This window comes from Neophocaena asiaeorientalis, unplaced genomic scaffold (genome assembly GCF_003031525.2).
Source record: "Neophocaena asiaeorientalis asiaeorientalis breed wild unplaced genomic scaffold, Neophocaena_asiaeorientalis_V1.1 scaffold648, whole genome shotgun sequence".
In the NCBI taxonomy this organism is placed as follows: domain Eukaryota; kingdom Metazoa; phylum Chordata; class Mammalia; order Artiodactyla; family Phocoenidae; genus Neophocaena; species Neophocaena asiaeorientalis.
Window position 1 is genome coordinate 6,314,300 of NW_020172781.1, and position 22,090 is coordinate 6,336,389.

At 48.1% G+C, this 22,090-nt stretch overlaps 2 protein-coding genes across 2 annotated transcripts in view; both read left to right on the forward strand.

Annotated features, from left to right (window-relative positions):
• GRK3 (G protein-coupled receptor kinase 3) overlaps positions 1–6,931 on the forward strand; it is a 98,246-nt gene extending 91,315 nt beyond the window's left edge. Inside the window, exon 20 of the mRNA XM_024741391.1 lies at positions 587–6,931. Within this exon, the coding sequence (XP_024597159.1) occupies positions 587–748 (162 nt within the window). The 3' untranslated portion in view covers positions 749–6,931. The remainder of the gene's footprint in view (positions 1–586) is intronic.
• Positions 6,932–12,921: 5,990 nt separating this feature from the next.
• The window catches only part of MYO18B (myosin XVIIIB), a 236,926-nt gene continuing 227,757 nt past the window's right edge, over positions 12,922–22,090 (forward strand). The window contains exon 1 of the mRNA XM_024741392.1: positions 12,922–13,005. Coding sequence (XP_024597160.1) covers positions 12,983–13,005 — 23 coding nt within the window. The 5' untranslated portion in view covers positions 12,922–12,982. The remainder of the gene's footprint in view (positions 13,006–22,090) is intronic.

The following is a 22,090-nucleotide window of genomic DNA, read 5'->3' on the forward strand; positions in this document are numbered from 1 at the left end:
ACTTCTCCTGGGGTGTGGGGGGATGTTTAGTGGGGGGTGAGAAAAGAGCATATTTAGAGAGATAAAGCAGTAGTAGATACAAAGACGTGTTTGCTTCACGACTTCAACACTTTTCTACTGTGTGTGTGTGTGTGTGTGTATGTGTATACGTGCTTGTAAAGAGCATATTTAGAGAGATAAACTAGTAGTTGATGGAAAAACATGATTAATTACTTCATGACGTCATTGCACATGTGAAGGCGCTTCTGAAATTTGTCAAAACTCCTCGTGTATTCTTTTCTAGACTCGAGTTATTTTAGACATCAGAGATCAAAGGTGATCTTTCAACAAAGTCAAGGCAGCACTTCTCCTGTGGGGTTGTAGGAGGCTCTTCTGAAGGGCTTGGTCCCTCTTCTGGGCAAGGGGCCCCTGGAGGAAGTTCCTGCGTGACCCCCCGCCCCGCATTACTCACCGGCCGCGGGGTGGGACATGGGGTGTGCTTTCTCTGGGGGGAAGGGGGTTCCAAGGACTGGCCAGAGGTATCCATGTGTGTCGGCGAAGCCAGTGACACCATCCCAACTCCTCCGCCTCTTCTGTTTGCCTTCAGAGTGACCCAGAGTTTTTGCAGTGGAAGAAAGAGCTGACGGAGACGTTCACCGAGGCCCAGCGGCTGTTACGTCGAGCCCCCAAGTTCCTCAACAAATCCCGCTCGGCCGTCGTGGAGCTCTCGAAGCCGCCCCTCTGCCACAGGAACAGCAATGGCCTCTGACCCCTGGCACAGGGAGGGTCCCACGAGACGGCACCTCCTCCGGGAAGTCCACGTGGGCTGCTCGACCCACGAAGTGGAGCCTTTGGGAGAAGTGTGAGGATGAGAGATGGAGTCGCTCTCCTCCGGGGTGCTCTGTGGCTGGGGGCGCCCAGGACTCTGAGATGCTCCTACTAGGAGTGGCGACCACCCTCAGGCTTAGGGGCACCTCCTCCCCTCCCGAGGGTCTCCCGCCACCATCGCATCCATCCGCCCTCGAAACTACTGAAGAAACGAAGTTCTCTTTCTTTGCCACACACTTCTTTTGGTTATAGATGAACCTAGAACTTGAAATGATTCCTACTGATTGTGTCACTTTTTGCATCCGATATCAAATGTATCTCAGGCTTGCCAAGATGAGATCGAACAGTCTGCCGTTCAGGTCGCCCCAGCGTTGCCACGCTCTGTCCCTAATCAGCCCGGGCTGGGTTTAGATGTCTTTGCTCCATAGTCCTGGCAGGATGGCAGACCAGCTGGGTGTCCTCTGTGCCCTTGAGAACCAGCCTCTCGTTGTCTCGGGGCTTGAAAGCTGCAGAGGTTTTCTGAAAGGGCTGCACCTGGGCCCTCCCTGTGGGTGCCGCACCCACGGGTACCAGCCTGCCTGTGGCCGGGAGCTTAGGCAGCTGGGACCAAGGGCGTGGGAGCCACTCAACATCGAAGGCGTCAGATGGTAGATGGTTGGAGGCTCACGGTGGCTCTGCAGGAGAGGCAGTGGCATTTGCATCTCACGGTGACACAGCCATTTTCAAACCATCAAGTCGGTGCACTTCCCCTGGGTGCACAGGACCGCCTGCGGGCGCCCGTCTCGGGCTTGGACTGGAAGCGGTCGTGAGACACAGCAACTCTGGTTCCCTCTGGCTGACCTCAGGAAGCATCTGGGTAACGGATGTGTCAAGGAAGGAAGCTCTGATTTACCTTTTAGTATCATTTAAAAATGAATTTTATTGAAAAAAGAATGCTGAAGATGAATGTCAGAATGGGTTAACTGTGTATATTGACTTGCATTGTCGTTCAACTGTCATTAGCGAATAATTCTCTGCCCTGGTGGGTGGTTCTGTGACAGCGACGGCCTGATCCCAGTGGCCTCCTCTCCCCGTGGTTCGTTTCATGTCCCAAATAAGCGCTGGTTTATAAGAACCAGTGTGTTTCCCAGCCACGTCCTCCGTGTCATCAGACTAAAAATAATAACAGTAATTTTCAGAGTCCACATATTTGTCCTTTCTTAGTGCAGTTTTATTGTTCTGAGCCGACTGCTAACAATATAGATAACTTGACCTCGTAATCATCTGCATCCTGTCCTCAGTATTTCTAGTGGTTCCAGATCTTTGTGTTTATATTTGTGTACCGCACTCACTGGGAAAGTGAGTCCTTTTTGACGAAACCGTATCTTGAGAGTTTGGAAGATAATTACCGAAAGAGCCTTTTATTTCATAGGAGTTACCTTGGATGAGAAACTTTGGGGTTCACTATTTATCTCAACTACTAGTTGGAATTTAGCATACATGTTCTACCATCTGCTGTTTCCAGTATAGAAGTTGGGGGCTACTATTTACATGGATTCCCTTGATTTAAAAGGGAAGAACAGTATTGAAATTGTGTTTTAAAAAAAAAAAGTAAAAAAAACCCGCCAGAGATAGAAAAGCTGTTCATGGCAAGTGAGCATCTCCCCGGGCGTGGCTGACTGTCACTGTCACCACTGTAGTTAGTTACTGGCTCCATCGCAGCATCACATGTGCTCAGCACCTGTGGTTCAGAGATGGGTAATTACAGTTTAGAAATCGCTGAGCCTCCTGCCTCTGCTGGACAGGGTAGAGATGTAGCCTCACGTGGAGAAGGTGCATGAACTCCTTGAGGGTCCGGGCTCAGCGTCTCACGTTCCATACCCAGGGTACCAGCTATGCCGATTGGCATCTCTGAAAAATATCATTTAAACTCTGAAGTAGAACATAAGGTTGTCTTTCCTTTGCAAAAGAAAAAATGAATTGGAAATATTCCGAGAGCCCTTTCGCCTCGCCTCAAATTAATTCCAAGTGAACTTTTACACTCCCTCACGTTTGATGGGTAACGACAGGGCTGAGAAGTGCATTACGTGGATGTGATTTATTAAAAGTGCTCTGTGAGCTTAGGATGAGTGGCTTTTTCGGGGGAGGTCCCTGTTTGTGTTTGGGGTTTGGCAGCCCTGGAGAGGCCAGTCTTCCTCCTGAACTCGTGCCTGCAGCCCTTCTGAGGGGGTGTCTCTGCTGCCAGATGGAAGGCGCTTCCGGAACCCTTCTGTGCCAGCACCTGGTGCTCCCGTGGCCAAAGAAGTCGGTTGGTTTAGAAGTCTTGGTATACGTGGCTGTTTTAGGTCTTAATGTTTGACCCTACCTACATTTGGAGTGTTAAAAAGGGCAAAATTGAGCACAAGTGTTATCATTATTTTAGATTTATTTGGTTGGGATCTTTTCACATTGTCAGAAAAAAATCACTGAAGTTGATATTTTCGTAAAATTATGTTAGTAGTGTCTTGATTTCATGATTCAAAGGAATCATTAAAGCAAAGCCTAAAAGTAATAGATTAAGCTGCTCTACACCATATATGGAATGAATTAAAAACTTTTGGGAATCCAAGGTTATTTTTTTTAACCTAAAACATTCTCTTTGGTGCATTTATTCCCTTATGTCATGGGGGCTCATGGTTTTTCCTTCTCTATCATGTTTAAGTACAATTTTTCAGCAAAACTGCTAGAAATCAGCTGTTGTTTCACTGCTAATGTGAATGTTTCACTTCCTGTGCCTCTGATTGGTCAATTCACGGACATGACAATTTCAAATTCTATATGTAAAGAGAAGGGGCAAATGTCCAGGCTCGCTGAAGAAAGGAAGCGTTCTGCTCAAGAAAGACAGCAACAAAGCTGGAAAAGCAAATAGAGCGATGACCACAAACAACCATCTGTTCAAAGCAAGAGTTAGCTTTGATTTGCGCTTTGAAATGTGCTGTACATATACTAAAAACAATTGTTTGAAGGCTCACACTGGCCATTAAAAAATATCATTGACCAATTGACGATGTGGTTTAACTCTCAAGAAGATCAAAGTGTGTTTTTTTCTGATGATTTTTTATTTCATTCAGAATTTATAGTTGGGCCAATCGAATACAACATTTGACTTTTCAGTGGAATTGATTTTTCTGATGTTTCAAAATGTTAACCTATCAAGAAGAAAAGAAAATTCTCAAAGTTGGACTTTTATTGCTTGATGTAAGTATGTTAAAATAATTAGCAGTGTGCTGGTGTAAGATAAGGCTTATCTTGTTAATTTATATGTAATTTTTCTCAGTTTCATTCAGGGACTCATATCTGTGTCGTTCAGAGATGCTTAGGGAAGGAACTCCTCCCCTCCCAGGGGATGGATGCGCTGTTTGTACCCGGAGAGGAGTTGGGCTTCATTGGGATCTGTGACAAATGCTGGGAGGTGGATGAAGTGGGTGTCACAGAAGGCAGGGTCCTGGTAGAGATGGGGCAAAGGAAAAAAAAGAGTTAATTCGCTGGGAAAAGCCAATCTCCTTACACCATAAAGCACCAGGGAAATTCCAGTTGAACTTGGTGCTTTGGGGTGGTTTTCCCCTTATAACAAGAAGAGTTGAATAGTAACTATTTTAAGACTCGGTCACTTTAGTTTTGAATATGGAGCTGCTGGACTCGTAAGAGGCTGTTTGCTTTCCACCAGGACTTTCTGTAGAAATGATGTTGCCGGTTGCCCCTGCTTGTCATCCGGCACCCTTGGGGAAGGCACAGGGGACCCAGAGCTGATGCCCCATCTTGGTGTGTGTGCCTTGCAGCCAATCAGGGGAGGGGGAGAAGGCCAGAGGTGGGGTGTGGGCTGCTGTCACCCTGTCAGTCAGGTGGGGACATTGCTGCACACCCACTGAAGGTACCGTAATTCCCCTACAGTAACAAGACTGGGCTTGCTGCTTGGGCCAAGCAGAGTGAGCTTTACTTTTCAAAACATTTTTTCTTCCTGAAACTCTAACATGATTTTTCCCTCCCACATCAGGTTAACTTGAGAAGCTTTAATTAATTAATCACTTAAATTCATGTTAATATGAATTTTTTTGTATCCAGGCCACATTTTAAAAAATTTACTGTAGGGGGAATGAAAGTTGAAGTCTAAAATGATACTTCTTGGCTTCTCGAGTCATAATGGCCTTTAGATTTTCTTCATCCTCAAAGACTAAGAGAGCTGTTCTTTGACAGCCGGAGTAACAGGGGTGCCCAGTTCTGGCAGCGTTCAAAGGCCTGGGGGCGTGAGTGACGGGCCACTTCACTGGCCTGGCTGGGTTAGCACTTACTGATAAATGTAGCACCCCAAATTTTAAATTGCCTTTATTTAGAAAAACACGCACACACTCCAGAAAATGGATTAACATATCATTCCATCAAAACCATATAGGAAAAACCTGCATTTTAGAGTTAGATGGCTCATGTTCTTATAGTAAACTCTCTTATACCTAACAAATGTCAGAATCATCTCTGAAAACTGGTAACTATGCTTCCAATTTTAATTTTGTCCTAATATAAAATGTCTCTCATGTAAGGGGTAGGGAATGGAGAAATATTTCTAATTGTGTATTCATATTCCAAAGGACTTGAAATTCAACTTCTTGTTTCTTAGTTGATTATATTCCATGATGTACATATTCTATGTGGTTTATAAGCTAAGCACTGGCCTTTTTTTTTTTAGTTCTATTGTTAAATTGTATTTTTCTATGTTTTAACAAATTATAATAGATTTGGCTTTTTTCTGGGTAGCATAAAGATTGCCAAACTACATATATATATATAAACTACATATATATATATATATATATATATATATATATAAACAAGAGTTCTATTTTAGCACAATAGCTTTTTATATTATTTATTGAATCCTTCAGTTCTCATCAGAAACATTGCTTACCGCTTCTGCCCCTTTTTATTTGTATAGTTCGTTATTTAAGGAAATGCAGTCCTTTCTGTTTCTGGTTTTTTTTTTTTTCCACAAAATAAAATTGAAACAAAGCATATAGCAATGTGGGGTGGACATCCTTTCTCACGGCCATGGACTGTTTTCAACAATAGCTTAACCCTCTGATCTGTGCTGAGAGGCCAGCGCACTTCTTGGGGTAACATCTGACAGTGAACTTGCGGTGAAATAACTGCTTTCATCTACCTCTTCCGAAGGCCCCCTGCTTGTTGACAGGTTCCTTGAACGCTTGATTCTACACTGGCCCCATCGTAAAAGAATTTCGGGAAAGTGTATAGCCGTCCTTCCCTCGTGAAGTAGATTTCACCGTGTAGTGTAGGGGCCCCAGCGAGCGGGGCAGGTAGATATGATCGCTTCTGTATGGTCAGCCTTCAGGAGCTGCAGTTCACCTGCACAGCATCATTTCTGATTCTTCTTGTGCCAAGTCCCCCCAGTCGGTCTCGCCATTGCCTCTAGATTTGACTGTTGCACCTGATTCATCAACTACTAAACGGAAGCGGCTTCTTCCACATTCTTTAGAAACGGCCCTGCTGGGTTTTAAAACAGCACTTCCGGGAGCAGCACATTCGAACGTGACTCTTCCCCCCTTGCCGTTTCAAAATGGTTTGGGAAATGGGCTTGTCTGTGGTTAAAAGGGTCCACGTGAAATAGAGTGAAGATTGGTCCCTGTGAGAGGGGGGGTCCCTCCTCACATGTTGATGTTTTTCTCTCCCTGTTGCCCTGGCTGCGCAGCCATCCACGTAGTCACATATTTGCTCTGTTCATGGCCAAGTGTAATGCCCTTGAAGAAATAAATCTGTTTTCTCTCACGCATTGCTATACCAAGTGAAGCCAGTGAATTCGATATTGTAAGTCTAGATATTGTACCTATTAAATTACCATCTGTTTTTATCTCTTTTCCCATCGATTTTGCCAGTGGAGGTTTACGGTCGCCTCTTAGTATGCGTTTACTAGCGCACGTTTGAAATCGTATCCCACGTAAGATGCTGGTTCAAGTCCGCGGTCACCTGCCCTGTGTGTGGTGTGTCACCGTCGGTTAGTTTCACCATCTTTCACGGTTATTTGGGGGCAGTCGGGCTGGTTTTCTGTGTTGATAAATGGCTTATGTAAACCTCAATAAAAAGGATCTGTACAAAGAGACTTACTTTGGTGTGCTATTCCCCCACCCCCCCAGCTAAAAACTACATTTCTTTATCAAGCTGTTAGGCCATCAGGAGGTGACTCATTTGTAAGAATCCTAACTTCGGAGGAAATTCATGCAGAGGCTGATTTTTTTTTTTTTTTAAAAAAAGGGAAGGGAACTGCCAACAAGCATTTCTGCTGATTTCATGGATTCTTGGAGCACAGCCAACTTCAGCCTCAGGGTTTGGGAGACTACCTGCTTGTGGAAGACACGGTGCCAGAAAAGAGTCTGGGAAAGCCGGGAGGTCCATCTCGTCTCCAGTTTTTCTAGGAGCTGTGCCAGGCTCTCCCATGTACTCCCGGGGTGACTTTGGCATCCCTCCCAGAAGTTAAGGCCTCTCACTCTCCATCCCTACTCCCACGAAGACTTCAGGAGAGACCCCATGGTACATGTCACTTTAAACCAGAAATCCAAGGAAGTGGTGGCCCCAGAGCCACAGCTGCCTGGGCAGGACTGTCTGCTTGTAGGTCCACAGGTCGAGGGTAGGGTAGGTACCTCTGTCCTTGAGGTGGAAACACCTCCTGTCCCTTGCTGGTTCAGGAAAGAAGGACATCACGATTGGTCCACGGTCCACGGAGCCATCCAGTTTCCCTGGAATGTATTTGTGTTTGCCGACTTGAAAACCTCTTAACAAAATAGTTGACAGGAGCCCCAGCTATGGAGCACGTAGTCAGCATTGTAGGCAGAGGTCAGCCGCGTGATAGGGCCCTTGGTCTGATGCCATACGTAACCAAGGATCACTCCTGAGAGCTGCAGAAATCCAGTCACCCCTTGGCACCCAGGAGGAGAGAGAGCGGCCTGGGTACCCTGCTCCGAGCAAGGTCACTGGGCAACCTCTTTGGTCTTCTGTTTTCTCATCCCTAAATTAAGGGAGTTGAATTAGATGATCTTGAAGGACCATTCTAGCCCAAAACACCCAAGTTTCCGATGAAGGGTAAATGTGAGGGACTTTGGCTGTACTTGTAGAGCGAAAAGGAAATGCTCTCCCGCACATCCCAGGGCTCCTCCCACGTTGCCTTAAGGATCACTGCTGTGTCACTCTCCCCCTTAAACCGTGCCTTCCTGAACCCTGGAGCCCCTGCTGGTTTACCTGGGTGGAAACCAGGTGTTGAACTGAAGGAGAGGCTTTCTTTTCCTGGCCACTTTCTGACCATGTTGGGTACTGGAGATTGAAAAAACGTTTTCAGTCCAAACTGTTAAGGCTGGTCGTCTCCCGGGATCGGATTAACCAGATAAAACACTGAAGCTTCACTCCGTGGTCACGTGCGCAGCTTTGGACATGGCACGTGATCAGTAAAGCCCACGAGGGGAAATTGACTTAGTGGCTCATACTCATGGATCCCTAACAGGCAAAATGGGAGACACAGCAGATAATCATGGCAAGGAGACGTTTTGTCTAACTTATGGATATCCCAAGTGAATGTTTTTTTACATTTTTATTCTTATTCTTTAACTTTGGTATGTGGGTAAAATGCCCAGGTCTTCGGGTGATTTGATAGCCAGTAAAATATGTCTCTACCTGACTGTCAGTCATAGTTTTCTGCATTGGGAATTTTCAAAATTTTCTGCCTCTTATGTGTATATTAGTGAAAGATGGAAGAAGATGCATCAGGGGCTACTAGCTTGATCCTGTTTTAAACCTAACTTCTGCCTCATTGTTTCTATGTAACAGATTTGATGGTTTCACTTCTCTGTCTTGAAATGACCAAGGAGGAATGGAAAAAGAAAGGAACAGAATTATGAACATTCAATCTGTGTAAATTTTGGTCCCTCAATGTAAAATACCGTCATACAGTCAGAGGCTTAGCTACAAATACGTTTGCCCTTTGTAGTTGCCATCGAAAAAGCTTACCTTTTGCATTATAACTTTAAATGGAGTATAATCTATAAAAACCTGAAATTACTGTGTTGTACACTTGAAACTAAGATACTATTGTAAATCAACAATACTTCAATAAAAAACAAGTGCCACTTTAGTTAGGCTCAGTGATTAAGTTTATATGTATGGGTTACATGTAACATACATTTGATACAGTCACATTAAAAACAAAAACAAAAACCACAAAAAATGAAAACAAACAAAATAAAAAACCCAAATAAACCACATTTACATGCACCAATGTCAAAAGGTAACACTGAGTGAAAGAAGAGTGCTCTGTCCTTCCATAGGTGTTGATGCCAAGGGCACTCCTTAATTTAAAACATCTGTTCACTAAACTCTGGATACCTACTGGGTATAATCCCTTTCCTCCCGTATCAGGCCCACTGAGAAGCTCAGTGGCAGCTCTCCTCTGCTGGCAGCTCCGATGGTAGGAAAAGCTTTTACAGATCTCCATTTGGTCATTTAGTCACTCAACAAACATCCACTGAGTATCTAGCATGGGCCACACACTCTGGAATGTGCAGTGGGATCAGGATCCCCATTTTACAGAGGGAAGTCTGGAGGCCCAATGAGGTGAGGCCACCTTCCCGGGGTCAGGATTTAGCCAGGCTCTGTGCAGACATGTTATCTCTGTACCTCAGTCAGAGGGCAGGTGTCGGGGGGTTTCCTCTACAGCAGTCTCTCCCACTTCTGCACCCCAGGCTAGTCTTTTATTCATCGGTTACTTTGTTCTCCAGAGATCCCATGAGCACCTACTCAGTGCCTGGCCCTGTGCTGGGTGAATGGGAGACCACAGACTGGAGGGAGATGGACAGACATCTAGAGAAAGCATGATATGAGACCGGATCCTGGGACACCTGCTCCAGCTCAGTTTCCATACATTTGATTATTCATTTTGTATGTATTTTTTGAGCACTTACTGGGTACCAGACACTTAAAGAGACACAAGACAGTTCCCCTTTATCCCTGAGGGGACCGTGACATACAACGCTGGTCCCTGCAGTGGTCACGTGAGAGGATTCTCATGATTGTCAAATGGACAGACACACATGAGACAGTTCTCCAGTTTATCATCACACACACACACAGCTCTCTGATGGCAGTGAGGATGGTAGGAGCCTCAAAATGAAAGAGGCCGATGACAGCACTTAACCATCAGATGCTGGGTGGAAGCAGTCATCCTAGTGTGTGGTGAGGTCCAGGGAGCCGCGGGGGGCTCCTAGCTCAAAGGACGGATGGAGATGATGAATAGCACCCCAAGGGGCAAAAGACATTGAGCTGCCAACAAGGGTGCCACTCAGAAAAGAAAATTAAGGGTAATCAAGCGACTGAAGTCAATTGTCCCAATAAATCGTCACGCTCCCTTGGCCATTTTGTGGACCCAGAACTCACTACCTGAGGAAGGAGAGGTCAGGTGTCCAGGACGAAGGACTAGCAACCCCAGGGCAGATGTGATCAGTAACAATTCCCTTAGTCTTTGCCCAAGATGACCTACAGCCACTTAGACCACCTGGACACCCTGAAGAATAGCACCAGTGATGCCATGCTCATTGCACCGGAAGCACCAGAAGGGCCAGTTCACTTTCTAGTCCCTTCCTGCCACACCTAGGGAACAGAGCCCCAAGACAGAAAGATAAATGCTCAGCCAGGTGACAAAATGTTGCTTACGAGGCTTCCCTAAATCAGCACAGTCAGAGCAATACTTGACTATCCTGGGTGGTGAAAATCTACCACCACGGGTACCAGGGGAATAAAGCAGACTTGCCAGGGGCCCTCAGGGCAGACAGGTCCAAGTTAACTTAACCGTCCCTGTAGGTCTCAGCTTATGAAGACCCCCAGCCCCTGGCCCAGAGATCCACCCCACCATTTAAAACCAACAGCCATGAAAAGATACAAGAGGCAGAAAAACAACCATGAAATGAGTTTCAGGACGTGGCACGAGGTGGGTTCACGTTTCAATGTTAGATAATCCAGCACGACATGGAGAAAATAGGTCGAGGGGACTTGTCATCTTCAACCTCTTTGTGTGGTGCAGCCTAAGATGTCCCACACCACCCTCCATGGGACCCCTGGGGACCCTCCTCCATCTCATGTTGATTGTATAGACAGCCATTTCCAAAGCTGGCTTTACTTGGTGTTTCTGTGAACTTCTGTCAAACGCTAATTGTCAACAGCCAGAAGAAAATAATAGTTTCCTTTGGAAAACGATTGCTCAGTCAGCCATGGGGACAGCAGAGTTACAACATGTACTGATGGTTGAAATGATTCTCCAGAGAAGCAGCATGTCATGTTCCGATGACCGTGGGCTTCAGAGTCGGGAGGACCTGGACTTGAGTCCTGACTCTACCCCTTGCTAGCTGTGTGGACCTGCACGATATACTTAATCTATGGAAGCCCCTACTTCTCTCCTTCCAGGTGAGATTGGCCGAGACCTGGGGCCCTTTACCAGAGTGTTTGCACCCGGACAGACGTCTTCTGGAGCAACAGAATACAGAGGAACTATAAGGGACTAACCTTAACTGCAAGCGTGCGCAGTTGGCGTAATTAGGAACAATAAGATACAGAAAGGCCGCAAACCAACTGCTATTTCTAAGGTGCCGGGAGCAAAAGCCGGCAGTGCGCACGAGCCCTGCACACGGCACGGCACCACGAGCGGGTGGGCAGTGCACCTAAGCTACGTCTCCTGCCCGACCCACTGATCTGTCCCTACCCTCACCTCATTTAAGGAATCAGCCCGCCCTCCTTGGGGAGCGAGCAAAGGCACCTGTTTCTTATTCCCTCTCCCTCGTGCTGCAGCACAAGCCCCAATAAAGCCTTGCCTGAATCTCTCATCTGGCCTCTTACCAGGTCCTATTGATTAAAGAGTCCAAGGAGCCAAGTCGGTAACGCAGGCAGTGGACAGAGCACTCTTTTAGAGCATCCTGTTTGCTGTTTAAGACTGTGCCCTCTGGGGTCAGAACTACGTGGGTTCAATTCCTGGCTCTCCACTGCTCTGGGTAAGTCGTTTCCCCATCTGCGACATGGGAATGGGGAAAACCCTATCTCCTAGGGCTGTCGAGAATAGGACATGAGTTCATTAAAGACCTCAGGCTGGTGTCCGGGTGAGCGACAGCGGCTGCATCTTCCTTACCCCGAGAGACACCGGCATTCGGTTGAGCTATTTCCTTCCCGGGACCAGCCGGGACATGGAGCCGGGCACCCAGCTGCTGTGGCCTCCGGTTATCCGCGTGGAGCGTGGAGCAGGGCCGGGAGGAGGGCTGACCGGGCTGCTGCCTCCTGTCCAGACCTGGAGCTCAGCGGCTAATTTTAGAAATGACTTGCCCACTCAGCTGCTGCTATCACATTGGCGTGGGGGAGGGCGGGGAGGTGCAGGCAGGGAAGGGGATACGAGTGCCGGCGTCGGGCGGGGAGCTGCTGCCATTTCTCCTCTGTCCCTGCTCTCCTGGCCTGGTGGGTCCCTGCGCTGGGACCTGGGGAGACCCCTCGGACGGGAGTGGATCCTGTGACCTCAGCCCCGGCTGGAGAAGGTACCGTCGGGCTGGGGTTGACAGTGTGCGCCTTGTGAGCGGATAGGCATAATTTTCCAGAATGTACTTTGGGGGCTGCGGTGGCCTCTGGTCTTGCCATCTATTTCGGGCCTTTCGGCCTCTGAGCCCTCTTCCCTTTGGTTGGTTGCCTGCTTAGAAAACAAGAGTGTTTCATGGAAGGATTTTATGACCAGACGCTGGGGTGAGGGGATACTTTTAAAGATCACCCTGGTCAGGCCCCAGCTGTTTGCTAATTATTAAATATATTTATAGAGTCATGAGATAGCCTTCATTTTGGAATCTCAGCCGCCAGACGGCAGGGGTTCGTATTTTCCCTCAGCTACCAGTGGTTTCTGCTTAACTGGGTGTCAGTTGATGGTCAGGAAGCCAAACGCTTCCGCTTTCACGTCTCCAACGCTGTTGAGTCTAAGCCTTGATTGTAATGGTTTTTTATTCCATTTATTCCAAATAAGCATGGGGGGCGGGGAAGGGGCTGGTGGACGGAGGTTTGAGTTTCACGTGGCCCAGTGAATTCACAGGGATCCTCTGTCCGAGAGGAGGTGTTTTCTGTTGCTCGCCCGTTGTGGGCATTTCTTTGAATGGAGAAGTGGCACAGGCCTCGGTGAGTGGTGTGGGCAGTGGGCACAGTGGGGAGGGGCTGTGTCTTCACATGGAGCTCCCTCCCTGGAGTTAGGCCTCAGGGCCACGGCCTTGGTGAGGCTTCTCCATAGAGGTGGCTGGGAGGGGAAAGTCCAGTCGGTTCCAGTCTGGCCTGGAGCCACCGGGCCGGGAGAACTGCACTGCTGCTTTCACTCTGCGGCCGGCCGAGCAGATGCCTAGCCCGCTCAGTGCACCAGCTCAGGGGGCCCGAGGGGCCCACTGGGGCTTCCTGTGTCTGACAGGACCGTGGTTCCCTCAGGGTTGTCTTTGCTACTGACTCAGGCTCTCCTGTATCTGGGTGAGACGTCCAGGGTGGGCTGTGTAGTTTAGGCTGTGGATGAAAATAATGACACAGAGAGAGAGACAGAGGAGGAGGAGAAGGAGTGTCTCCTGACTTTGGAGGGGCTGCATGTCACCAGCGCAGATGTCTGGTGGCACCTGCACATAGACCCGGTCACCTTGAATAGCCAGGTTTGGGCTCTGCTGACTCTGCGACCTCGGAGCAGTCCCTTCCGGGATCTAAGCTTTAGTTTCGCCTTCTAATCCCTGAGGGCCTTGGCGAGACTATCCTGGAGATGGCAACCAGGATTCAACATCCAGGGCAGCGTTTCTCCAAGGATGGGTCGTTGATTACCTCCACTGGCCTCACGGGGGTGGGGCGGGGAGGGGGCGCGTTAAACATGCAGATTCCCAGGGACCATCTCAGAACTCCTGGACGGTCCTGGGGGGAAGGGGCCCGGAAATTCACAGGTTTCAAACCTGATGGGCACGTCTGGTGGTCACCAAAGCTGGAGAAACGCCTTTCCTCTGTGGGCGTTGACAAAACCCCAGGGGGCTGCTGCTTAGCACCCACCTTGTCAAAACTCACGGTATCACAGACGTGGAAACCACGCACTGTCCTCTGTTAGGCTCTGATCATTGCAAAATTTCATAAGGCCCGTGTTCAGCCAGGGGCAAGACCAAGCGCTTCTGGGGGCTTTGTGAGATGAGATGAGAAGGCCCCAACACCGGAGAGAACCTCCCGGCACGGCCAAAAGTATGGGAACTCGGGCTAGGTTCCTTCTAGGCCTTGTTGACACAGCCCTTCAGCGGCTTCTGGTTTACGTAGGAGATACAAACGACTGTCTGAATGGGCTGGTTTAAGCAGGTCGTTAGTCGCTGTGTGGCGACTGTGGTATATGGCATATCCTTGAATGTTTTTAACTAATAACTTTTATTTTTTAGAGCAGTTTTAGATTCACAGCAAAATTGAGGGGAAGGTATAGAGATACCCATACACCCCCGTCCCCACGTTCACAGCCTCCTCCGTGGTAACATTCCCCACCAGCGTGGGATGTTTATTACAACTGATGAACCTTTACTGACACGTAATTATCACCAAATCCATAGTGTCTGTGATGGTTCACTCTTGGTGGTGTATATTCTATGGATTTGGAAAATGCATAATGATATGTATCCATCATTATGGTATCCTGTAGAGTAGTTTCACTGCTCTAAAAATCGTCTGTGCTCTGCCTGTTCATCCCCTTCTCCCTCCAACCCCCCGGCAATCACTGATTGTTTTACTGTCTCCACAGTATTGCCTTTTCCAGAATGCTATATAGTTGGAGTCTACAGTACATATTCTTTACAGATGGGTCCTTTCATTTAGTAACATGCATTTAAGTTTCCTCCATGTCTTTTCACGGTATCCTTAATATTTAAGCTATGTGAAATTGAATTATTTGAAAAATGGAGAAAGTCGGCAAGTGGAGGGCCCCCCCCACCGGATGCTGTCAAATCCAGCCTCACCCGTTCACAGATTGGGCAGCTGAGGCACAGAGAGGGTTAGCTACTTGCCCAAGGACACACAGATTTGCAGTGACAGCATTGGGCTTAGAACAGCCCCTGCCTTCCAGTTTGGCATTCAGGAAACAGCCTGGGGCTCCCCATTTTAGGAATAATAACGCAATTTTTCCTATTACGCCTACCCCCAAAACCTTCTCCACCATCATCCTCCAAGCCTCAAACGAAAGGATTAAATCTCAGCTCTAGTTTCAACGAAAATGAACTTTATTACACAAACAAGATCATTGGGATGAGAGCTGCTGGGATATCTCATAAGCATCAGGGCAGAAGTCAGTCTCTCCCCTTCCCTTCGCGCGCTCTCTCCCTCGCTCTCTCTCTCTCTCTCTCTCTCTCTCACGCACACACACACACACACACACACACACACACGCACACACGCACACACGCGCATGCGTACACCATTCATTCTAAAGGACCCAGAGCCAACATCAGCTTCACCTGAATCACCTCCCCCGGCCCCGTCATGACTCACCCAGCTCCGTAATTTTCCTTTCCTGTTCTACACTGTGCTTCTCCCTGATACTTAATTACTTTGAAGAAGTACAGTTTCTGGCAGTAAAGGAAAGATCTTAGAGAATCGGTGAGGTGGATTTACCAGATACTCGGCCAGCACTCAGGCTCAGGGAGTCAGGGATTTCAAGGTCTGGGGTCCCAGGGGAATTCATCTCCGCCCATAAAAGATTGCGTGCATTTTCAGCTGTTTCTTGGGTACCAGCTGGGGTTTGAGTTTCAGTTTCATGGAGGGCAACCAGATTAGCTGTCAAGTTGAGAGAGAGAGATGGTTGCTTACTGGGATTAAATGTCTCCTTCACACTGGATATTGCTGTGAGCTTGGGCATGAGTGATTAGTCCCATTTTACAGATCAGGAAGTGAGATTCAGAGGCTTAAGTGACCCAAGGTCATGCAGAGTGAAATGAAAGTGGGACTTGGTGCCTTGCTGCCAGAGACTTGTTTATTTAGTCTAGTCTAATAAACAACGTGAGCTAAGATAACCAATTATGCAACACTGTTCCACTGGGACAGATAACAAAGCCTATTCAAACTCATTATCTCATTTAATCCATTGACAATCCAGGAGGGGGCATCATACTGTTCCAGTTTTCTCGAGGAGAAAACTGAGAATCAGAGAGGGTTAGTGACTTGCCTGGGGTCACAGAGCCACTAAGTGGTGATGGGTCCAGGAATGACTTCTCCTCTTATTCTTCTGTCAACAGTGGGTTGACTCACTTTCTCAATTCTTTCTATATCACATCTATTTATTGTTTGAAGCAAGGTTATTTTGCCCTCTTTTCCCCTTAACGCTCCTCTCCACTTGACATGATTCTTCTAGACCAGGGTTTCTTGACCTCACCACTATTGACATTTGGGACTGAATAATTCTTTGTGGTGGGAGGACTGTCCAGAGCATTGTAGGATGTTTAGCAGCATCCCTGGCCTCTACCTGCTAGATACCAGTAGCAGCCCGTCTCCAGCTGTGACAACCAAAAATGCCTTCAGGCATTGCCCAATGTCCATGGGTGAGCACAATCACCACCTATTGAAAACCCTGATCTAGTCTAGTTCTGTCCAACAGAAATTTCTTTGATAATGGAAATGTTCTGTATCTCTGCTGTCCAGTATGGTAGCCACTAGCCACGTGTGGAATATGTGAAAGTGCCTGGTGCAACTGAAAAGCTGAAGGTTTTTTTGTTTGGTTTGGTTTTTAATAAATTTATTTATTTTTTAATTTTTGGCCGCATTGGGTCTCTGTTGCTGCGCGTGGGCTTTCTCTAGTTGCGGTGAGCAGGGGCTACTCTTCATTGTGGTGCACGGGCTTCTCATTGTGGTGGCTTCTCTTGTTGGGACCACCGGCTCTAGGTGTGCGGGCTTCAGTAGTTGTGGCACGCGGGCTTCAGTAGTTGTGGCTCACCAGCTCTAGAGCGCAGGCTCAGTAGTTGAAGTGCATGGGCTTAGTTGCTCCGAGGCACGTGGGATCTTCCCGGACCAGGGCTTAAACCCGTGTCCCCTGCATTGGCAGGTGGATCCTTAACCACTGTGCCACCAGGGAAGCCCCTGAAGTTTTCATTTAATTTTAATTAATTTAAATTTAAATAGCCCCATGTGGCTAGTGGCTGCTGTGTTAGACAGCAAAACTCCAGGTAGCGAGGGAGCAGGGGTAGAAAGCCCTGTGATGGAGCAATCAGGGGAGCCTCCCAGCAAAAGCCTGACCGCCTCTTGCCTCACTGTGGCAGGTGAAGCACCAGGCTGGAAACGGCAAATACTTGGCACAGGCACCACTCCTAACCATTCCTGCGCCCATGGCAGACATTGCTAGTCGATCACCACACACTTTCTTGCTAGTTCAGCCATAGCTCAGGATCCTTCTCAATACAATACTCCAGGCAGCCCCCAACTACAGATCAGTAGATACTAGCATTTGAGAGAAATATTATTGCTCATCCCTAGGCCAGGAGGCCCATCTGGAAGGTCCAGGATCTCACCAGGCTGTAAGGTGGCTGGCAAGGGACATGTGGCCAACCTGGGTCAGTGAGGCAACCACAGATATGGAGAGCGGAGAGGCAATGTGCTGGAGGAGCCAAGATTTTTCTATTTCTTCAAGAAACACTCAGAGTGTGATTTAGGGAGAGAGGAAGCGAGTGGGGGGAGAGGTGAAGACCTGTCAAAGCCAGCTGATGTGCAAAGCATTTGGAGATTTTGATTGGGCTGGGTGCAATATTGCGATTTATGAAGAAAAATACGTATTTGGTCATTCAGACCAAAAATATATATTTGGTCATCTCCCACATGGCCCAAAGCTTAAACTATTTTCTCCCTTTTTGGAAAAAAAGTAAATAATTTGCTGACCCTTATTCTAGAGAGGGTTCTGAATTGCCCACAGAAGTGGACTTGCTGGATCAAAGGAAATATACATTGAAAATTTCAGTAGCTGCTGCCCTTCATACTTGCACTAGCAGGTGTATGAGATTGCCTGTTCCCCAGTATCGCCAGCAGCACAGAGTAATATCAAACTTTTCCATGTGGCCAATTTGATAGGTGAAAATGGTATTTAATGCACTACCATTTTTATAATTGTACTGGTACTTACCTTATTAGCAGTAAGATTTAGTATTAGGGAGTAGGTGTAATAAAATATATATTTGGTCTTTGTCTCTCATTCCTGGCACAAAATTTCTAAAACCTGTGGAATTTCCAGATAGGAGGGTCTTTTGATATTCATAACAAAACCCTTTCAACCACACCTGAATTTGTGTTAATGAGGTGACTTTTGGAAAGCCTCTAAGGAAGGGGCTGGTTGCCAGGGGAACCAACCAGAATTAGAGGATTGGAACTTTCAGTCTCTTCCACCCTCCCCCCACCCCCTTGAAGGGGAGAGGGACTTGAGGTTGAATCAATTAATCCTGTCTACATAACGAAGCTTCAGTGAAATTAAAAGAATGGGGTTTGGAGAGCTTCTGGATTGGTGTACACAGGGAGGTGCCGGGTGGGACAGCATGGAAGCTTTGCATCCCTTTCCCCATACCTTGCCCTATGCATCTCTTCCATATGGTTGTTCCTGAGTTAGATCCTTTTACAATAAACTGGTAATCTAGTAAGGAAAAAAAAAAAAAAAAATATATATATATATATTTGGTCATCTCATATATATTTGGCTTTCCAAAATTCACCTCATTAACATAACAAAAGGCACCTTTAAAAAATTAATTTTTATTCGAGCATAGTTACTTTGCACTGTTGTGTTAGTTTCTGCTGTACAGCAAAGTGAATCAGCTATACATATACATATATCCCCTCTTTTTTGGATTTCCTTCCCATTTAGGTCACCACAGATCAGTGAGTAGAGTTCCCTGTGCTACACAGTAGGTTCTCATTAGTTATCTGTTTTATACATGGTAGTGTATATATGACAACTTTATCACTCTCCACACTTAGGAAATTCCAAGGGTTTTGAAAGCTGTGAGTCCCAAATATATAGATGGGGTTTGCAGTGCTTCTGGGTTGGTGAACACGTGGAGACTGGGGGTGAGAGGTGCGTGTAGAGAACGTTGAAGCTTCGAGCCCCTTCCCCCCTACTTCGCCCTGTGCATCTCTTCCATCTGGCTGTTCCTGAGTTATATCCTTTTATAATAAACCGGTGATCTAGTAAGTAAAATGTTTCTTTGAGTTCTGTGAGCCACTCTGCAAACTGATCTAACCCAAGGAGGGGCTCGTGGGAACCTCTGATTTATAGCCAGTTGGTCAGAAGCACAGGTAACAGTCAGAGCTTGGGATTGGTGGCTGAAGTGGGGGCGGGGGGAGGGCAGTCTCGTCGGACTGAGCCCTTTACTCATGGAATCTAATCTTATGTCTGGGGAGATAGTGTCAGAACTGAGTTGACCTGCCCCCCACGTACACCCTGGCACACACACGTTGGAATTGGGTCCAGGAACTTAAAAGACTGGGACTCGACCTCAGTCAATCAGTAGGCGACAGGGCTGCTGCAGAAGGCCATCATAATAAAGTCAGTAACGGCACACAGGTGTACAGAGGGCTAGTGTCACCGCCACCCCCACCCCCCGGAAGCGGACAAGAAAGACTGGAGCTCCCGTTTGACAGATGGGAGAGTTGAGGCCCAGAGAGGTTTGGCAACAGGCAGCATGGGGCCCAAGCTCAGATGTGAGGACTGACGTCTGCCCCCTGAAGGGCATAAGCCTGCTGTGCTCACCGTGGTCAGCCTCTTGTGGAGGGAAGTGTCCCCTTGTGCTGCAGAGAGCAGTCTAGGAGGACACTCCCAGGGGACAGTGGCCCGTGTTCTGAAGAATCAGGGAGCTATGATAAATTGCTCACCTGGCAAATGGTTGAAGGCTCCAGACAAGAAAAGGGAGGGTGCACCCCACAGGTGTCACATGGGATGCCTTATCTGTCACTCAGACAGAAGCTCAGAGTCCTTCCCGTGTAACACTCCAGACACAACCAGGCATCTATCAGACTTGATATGTGAGTTGAAACCTACTTGCCCCCTATCCTGATAGGAAACAGCTTGACCTTCTCGCCGGGTGACCTCAGCCAAGTGCTTCAACCTCTCTGAGACTCTTGTCTGCTCTATGGGAGTGACGCCACATGTGGTTGCTGTCTTGGGAATGAAATGTGATAATGGATTTCAAGATAATTAAATTTCAGGTCCCATAGGAATTTAAGGGGGCTAGGGGCAGTTTAGGTGTCAGGTTTCTATCTCAGTGCTCAGCACAGTGTAGGTTCTCCCTAAATGTTGGTGAATCACCCCGTTCTGAGTCCTGGGCTGGGGCCTCCAGGCCGGCTTTGGCCATGGAGTCGAAAGAAAATGAAAAGATTGAAAGCAGTTACCAGTGATTAAGCATGTGGGTATGTGGCCGTCCTCTTCCCATTTTACAGCTGAGGAAACAGTCTCAGAGAACTTCCTGGGCGCCCACAAGGGAATAGTGGTGGCAGGACACGAACGTGGGCCATGATAACAGATGTAGATGCAGACAGCACGAGGGGACGTCAGCAATCCCCGCTGTAGACTTGCTGGCAACGGCCTGCGCTGCCCCTCCCCAGCCGCGCTCCTAATCATTCATCCATTCAGTCACTCAACAAATACATATTGAGAAAGACGTGTGTGCCAGGCACTGTCCTAGGCTCTGGGGGCCACATAAGCTGACAAGACAGATGGAAATGCTGAACCTCTTAGGGTCCATGTTCTGCATGGGGAGTCAGAAACTAAACAAAGAACACACAGCATGGTGGAAAGTGATCAAGTGCTATGGGGGGAAAAGAGTAAGATCAGATGATGGGCAGTGCTGGGATAGGGTGGGGTGAGGTGGATTGGAGCTATGCAGCAATTTAAATGGGATGGTGAAGGCAGGATCACTGAGAAGGTGACCCTGAGCAAAGACTTAAAAGAGCTGAAGATGTGAGCCATGCAGAAGGAAAAGCGTGTACACCAGAGGGAACAGCATGTGGAAGGGTGCATCCAGGTCACTTCTCACTGGAGGAGCAAGGGGGAGAGGCGTTAGGACAGGGACCACGTGGGCCCTGTAGGGCACTACAAAGACTTGCGAGTTTGTTCTCTGAGACAGGTGAAGTCATCGGAGGATTAGTTGCTGGGTTAGGGCTGCACATTGAGATGTGAGAGGGAAAGCCTTGAGGGCCCTGTGGGGCCACTCAGACCAGCATGTCTACGTGGAAAACTGTTTCAAACCATCCCTGGCTTTGGGGTTACTTTTCCTTTCACCAGCCTCCCTCACCTCCGAGGGGAGACTTGAGACTTTGTCCCACGAATACGGAGCATCTGGGGCCTCCTCATGGGCTCAAAACAGCAGCTGAAGAGGCAGGTGTGAGTTTCAGGCCGGGATGAGAATGTGGTAAGAACACTTGCTTAAATTAAGGCTTGACAAAGCCACCCCAGTAGGATTGGCTCCTGGCCCTGGGTCAGTGGGGCTGGCCTAGTGCCCTTGAGGGGCAAGACAGGAGGAGGAAAGGCCCGAGACTGAGCTCTCTCATTTCCCCCATGTGCTCTGGACCCCTGGGCCTGCCAGCAGCCCGGTTGAGGACAACCCAGACCGTCAGCCAGGATCCCCCCTAGAGCCTTGAAGCTGAGGGCGATTCTTGGGAAGCAGCCACTGACCTGGGCGGGCCTGAGCCAGATGGGAAGTGTTGCGGGGAGGGCAGTGGCCAGGGCAGCAACCTCAGGTCAGGCCTATTCATAACCGGGGCTCCTCTGCCCAGGCGTGTAGCAGAGCGAATTCTGGCTGTGAGTCACTCGGGTCCTCTCCAGTGTCTCCTAAGGGGATGAGCGGGGAGGGGGTCTTCTGTCCGCTTCTCTCCCCCAGCCCCTCTCCCCAGAGATCTGGCCTCCTGCTTGTTCTCCAGCTTTATTTACCTCTTGTGCCTCTGCAACCTGGAAAGCCCACACTATGGGGCCTTCTTCTTAAGGCAAAGACTTGGCTGTTTTCACTCGAACATGTTTTAAGGGTCTCCCGTGGGCACGTGACCTCATCAGAGCGAAAATATCCCTTCTTGGGGCTTTCGATCTTGTGATTTCATCGTCGCCAGGCCCTGCAGGAGCGCTGCAGTGTCAGCCAGCGCTGTGCTGGTCAGTGTTTAACGCCCGGCTCCGGGAGCAAAATCCCTGCTTTGTGGTATTTGCCAGTTTCTGTGGTGTAAACACTCCCTTCGCTGGTTTCAAACTGCCATGTGACAG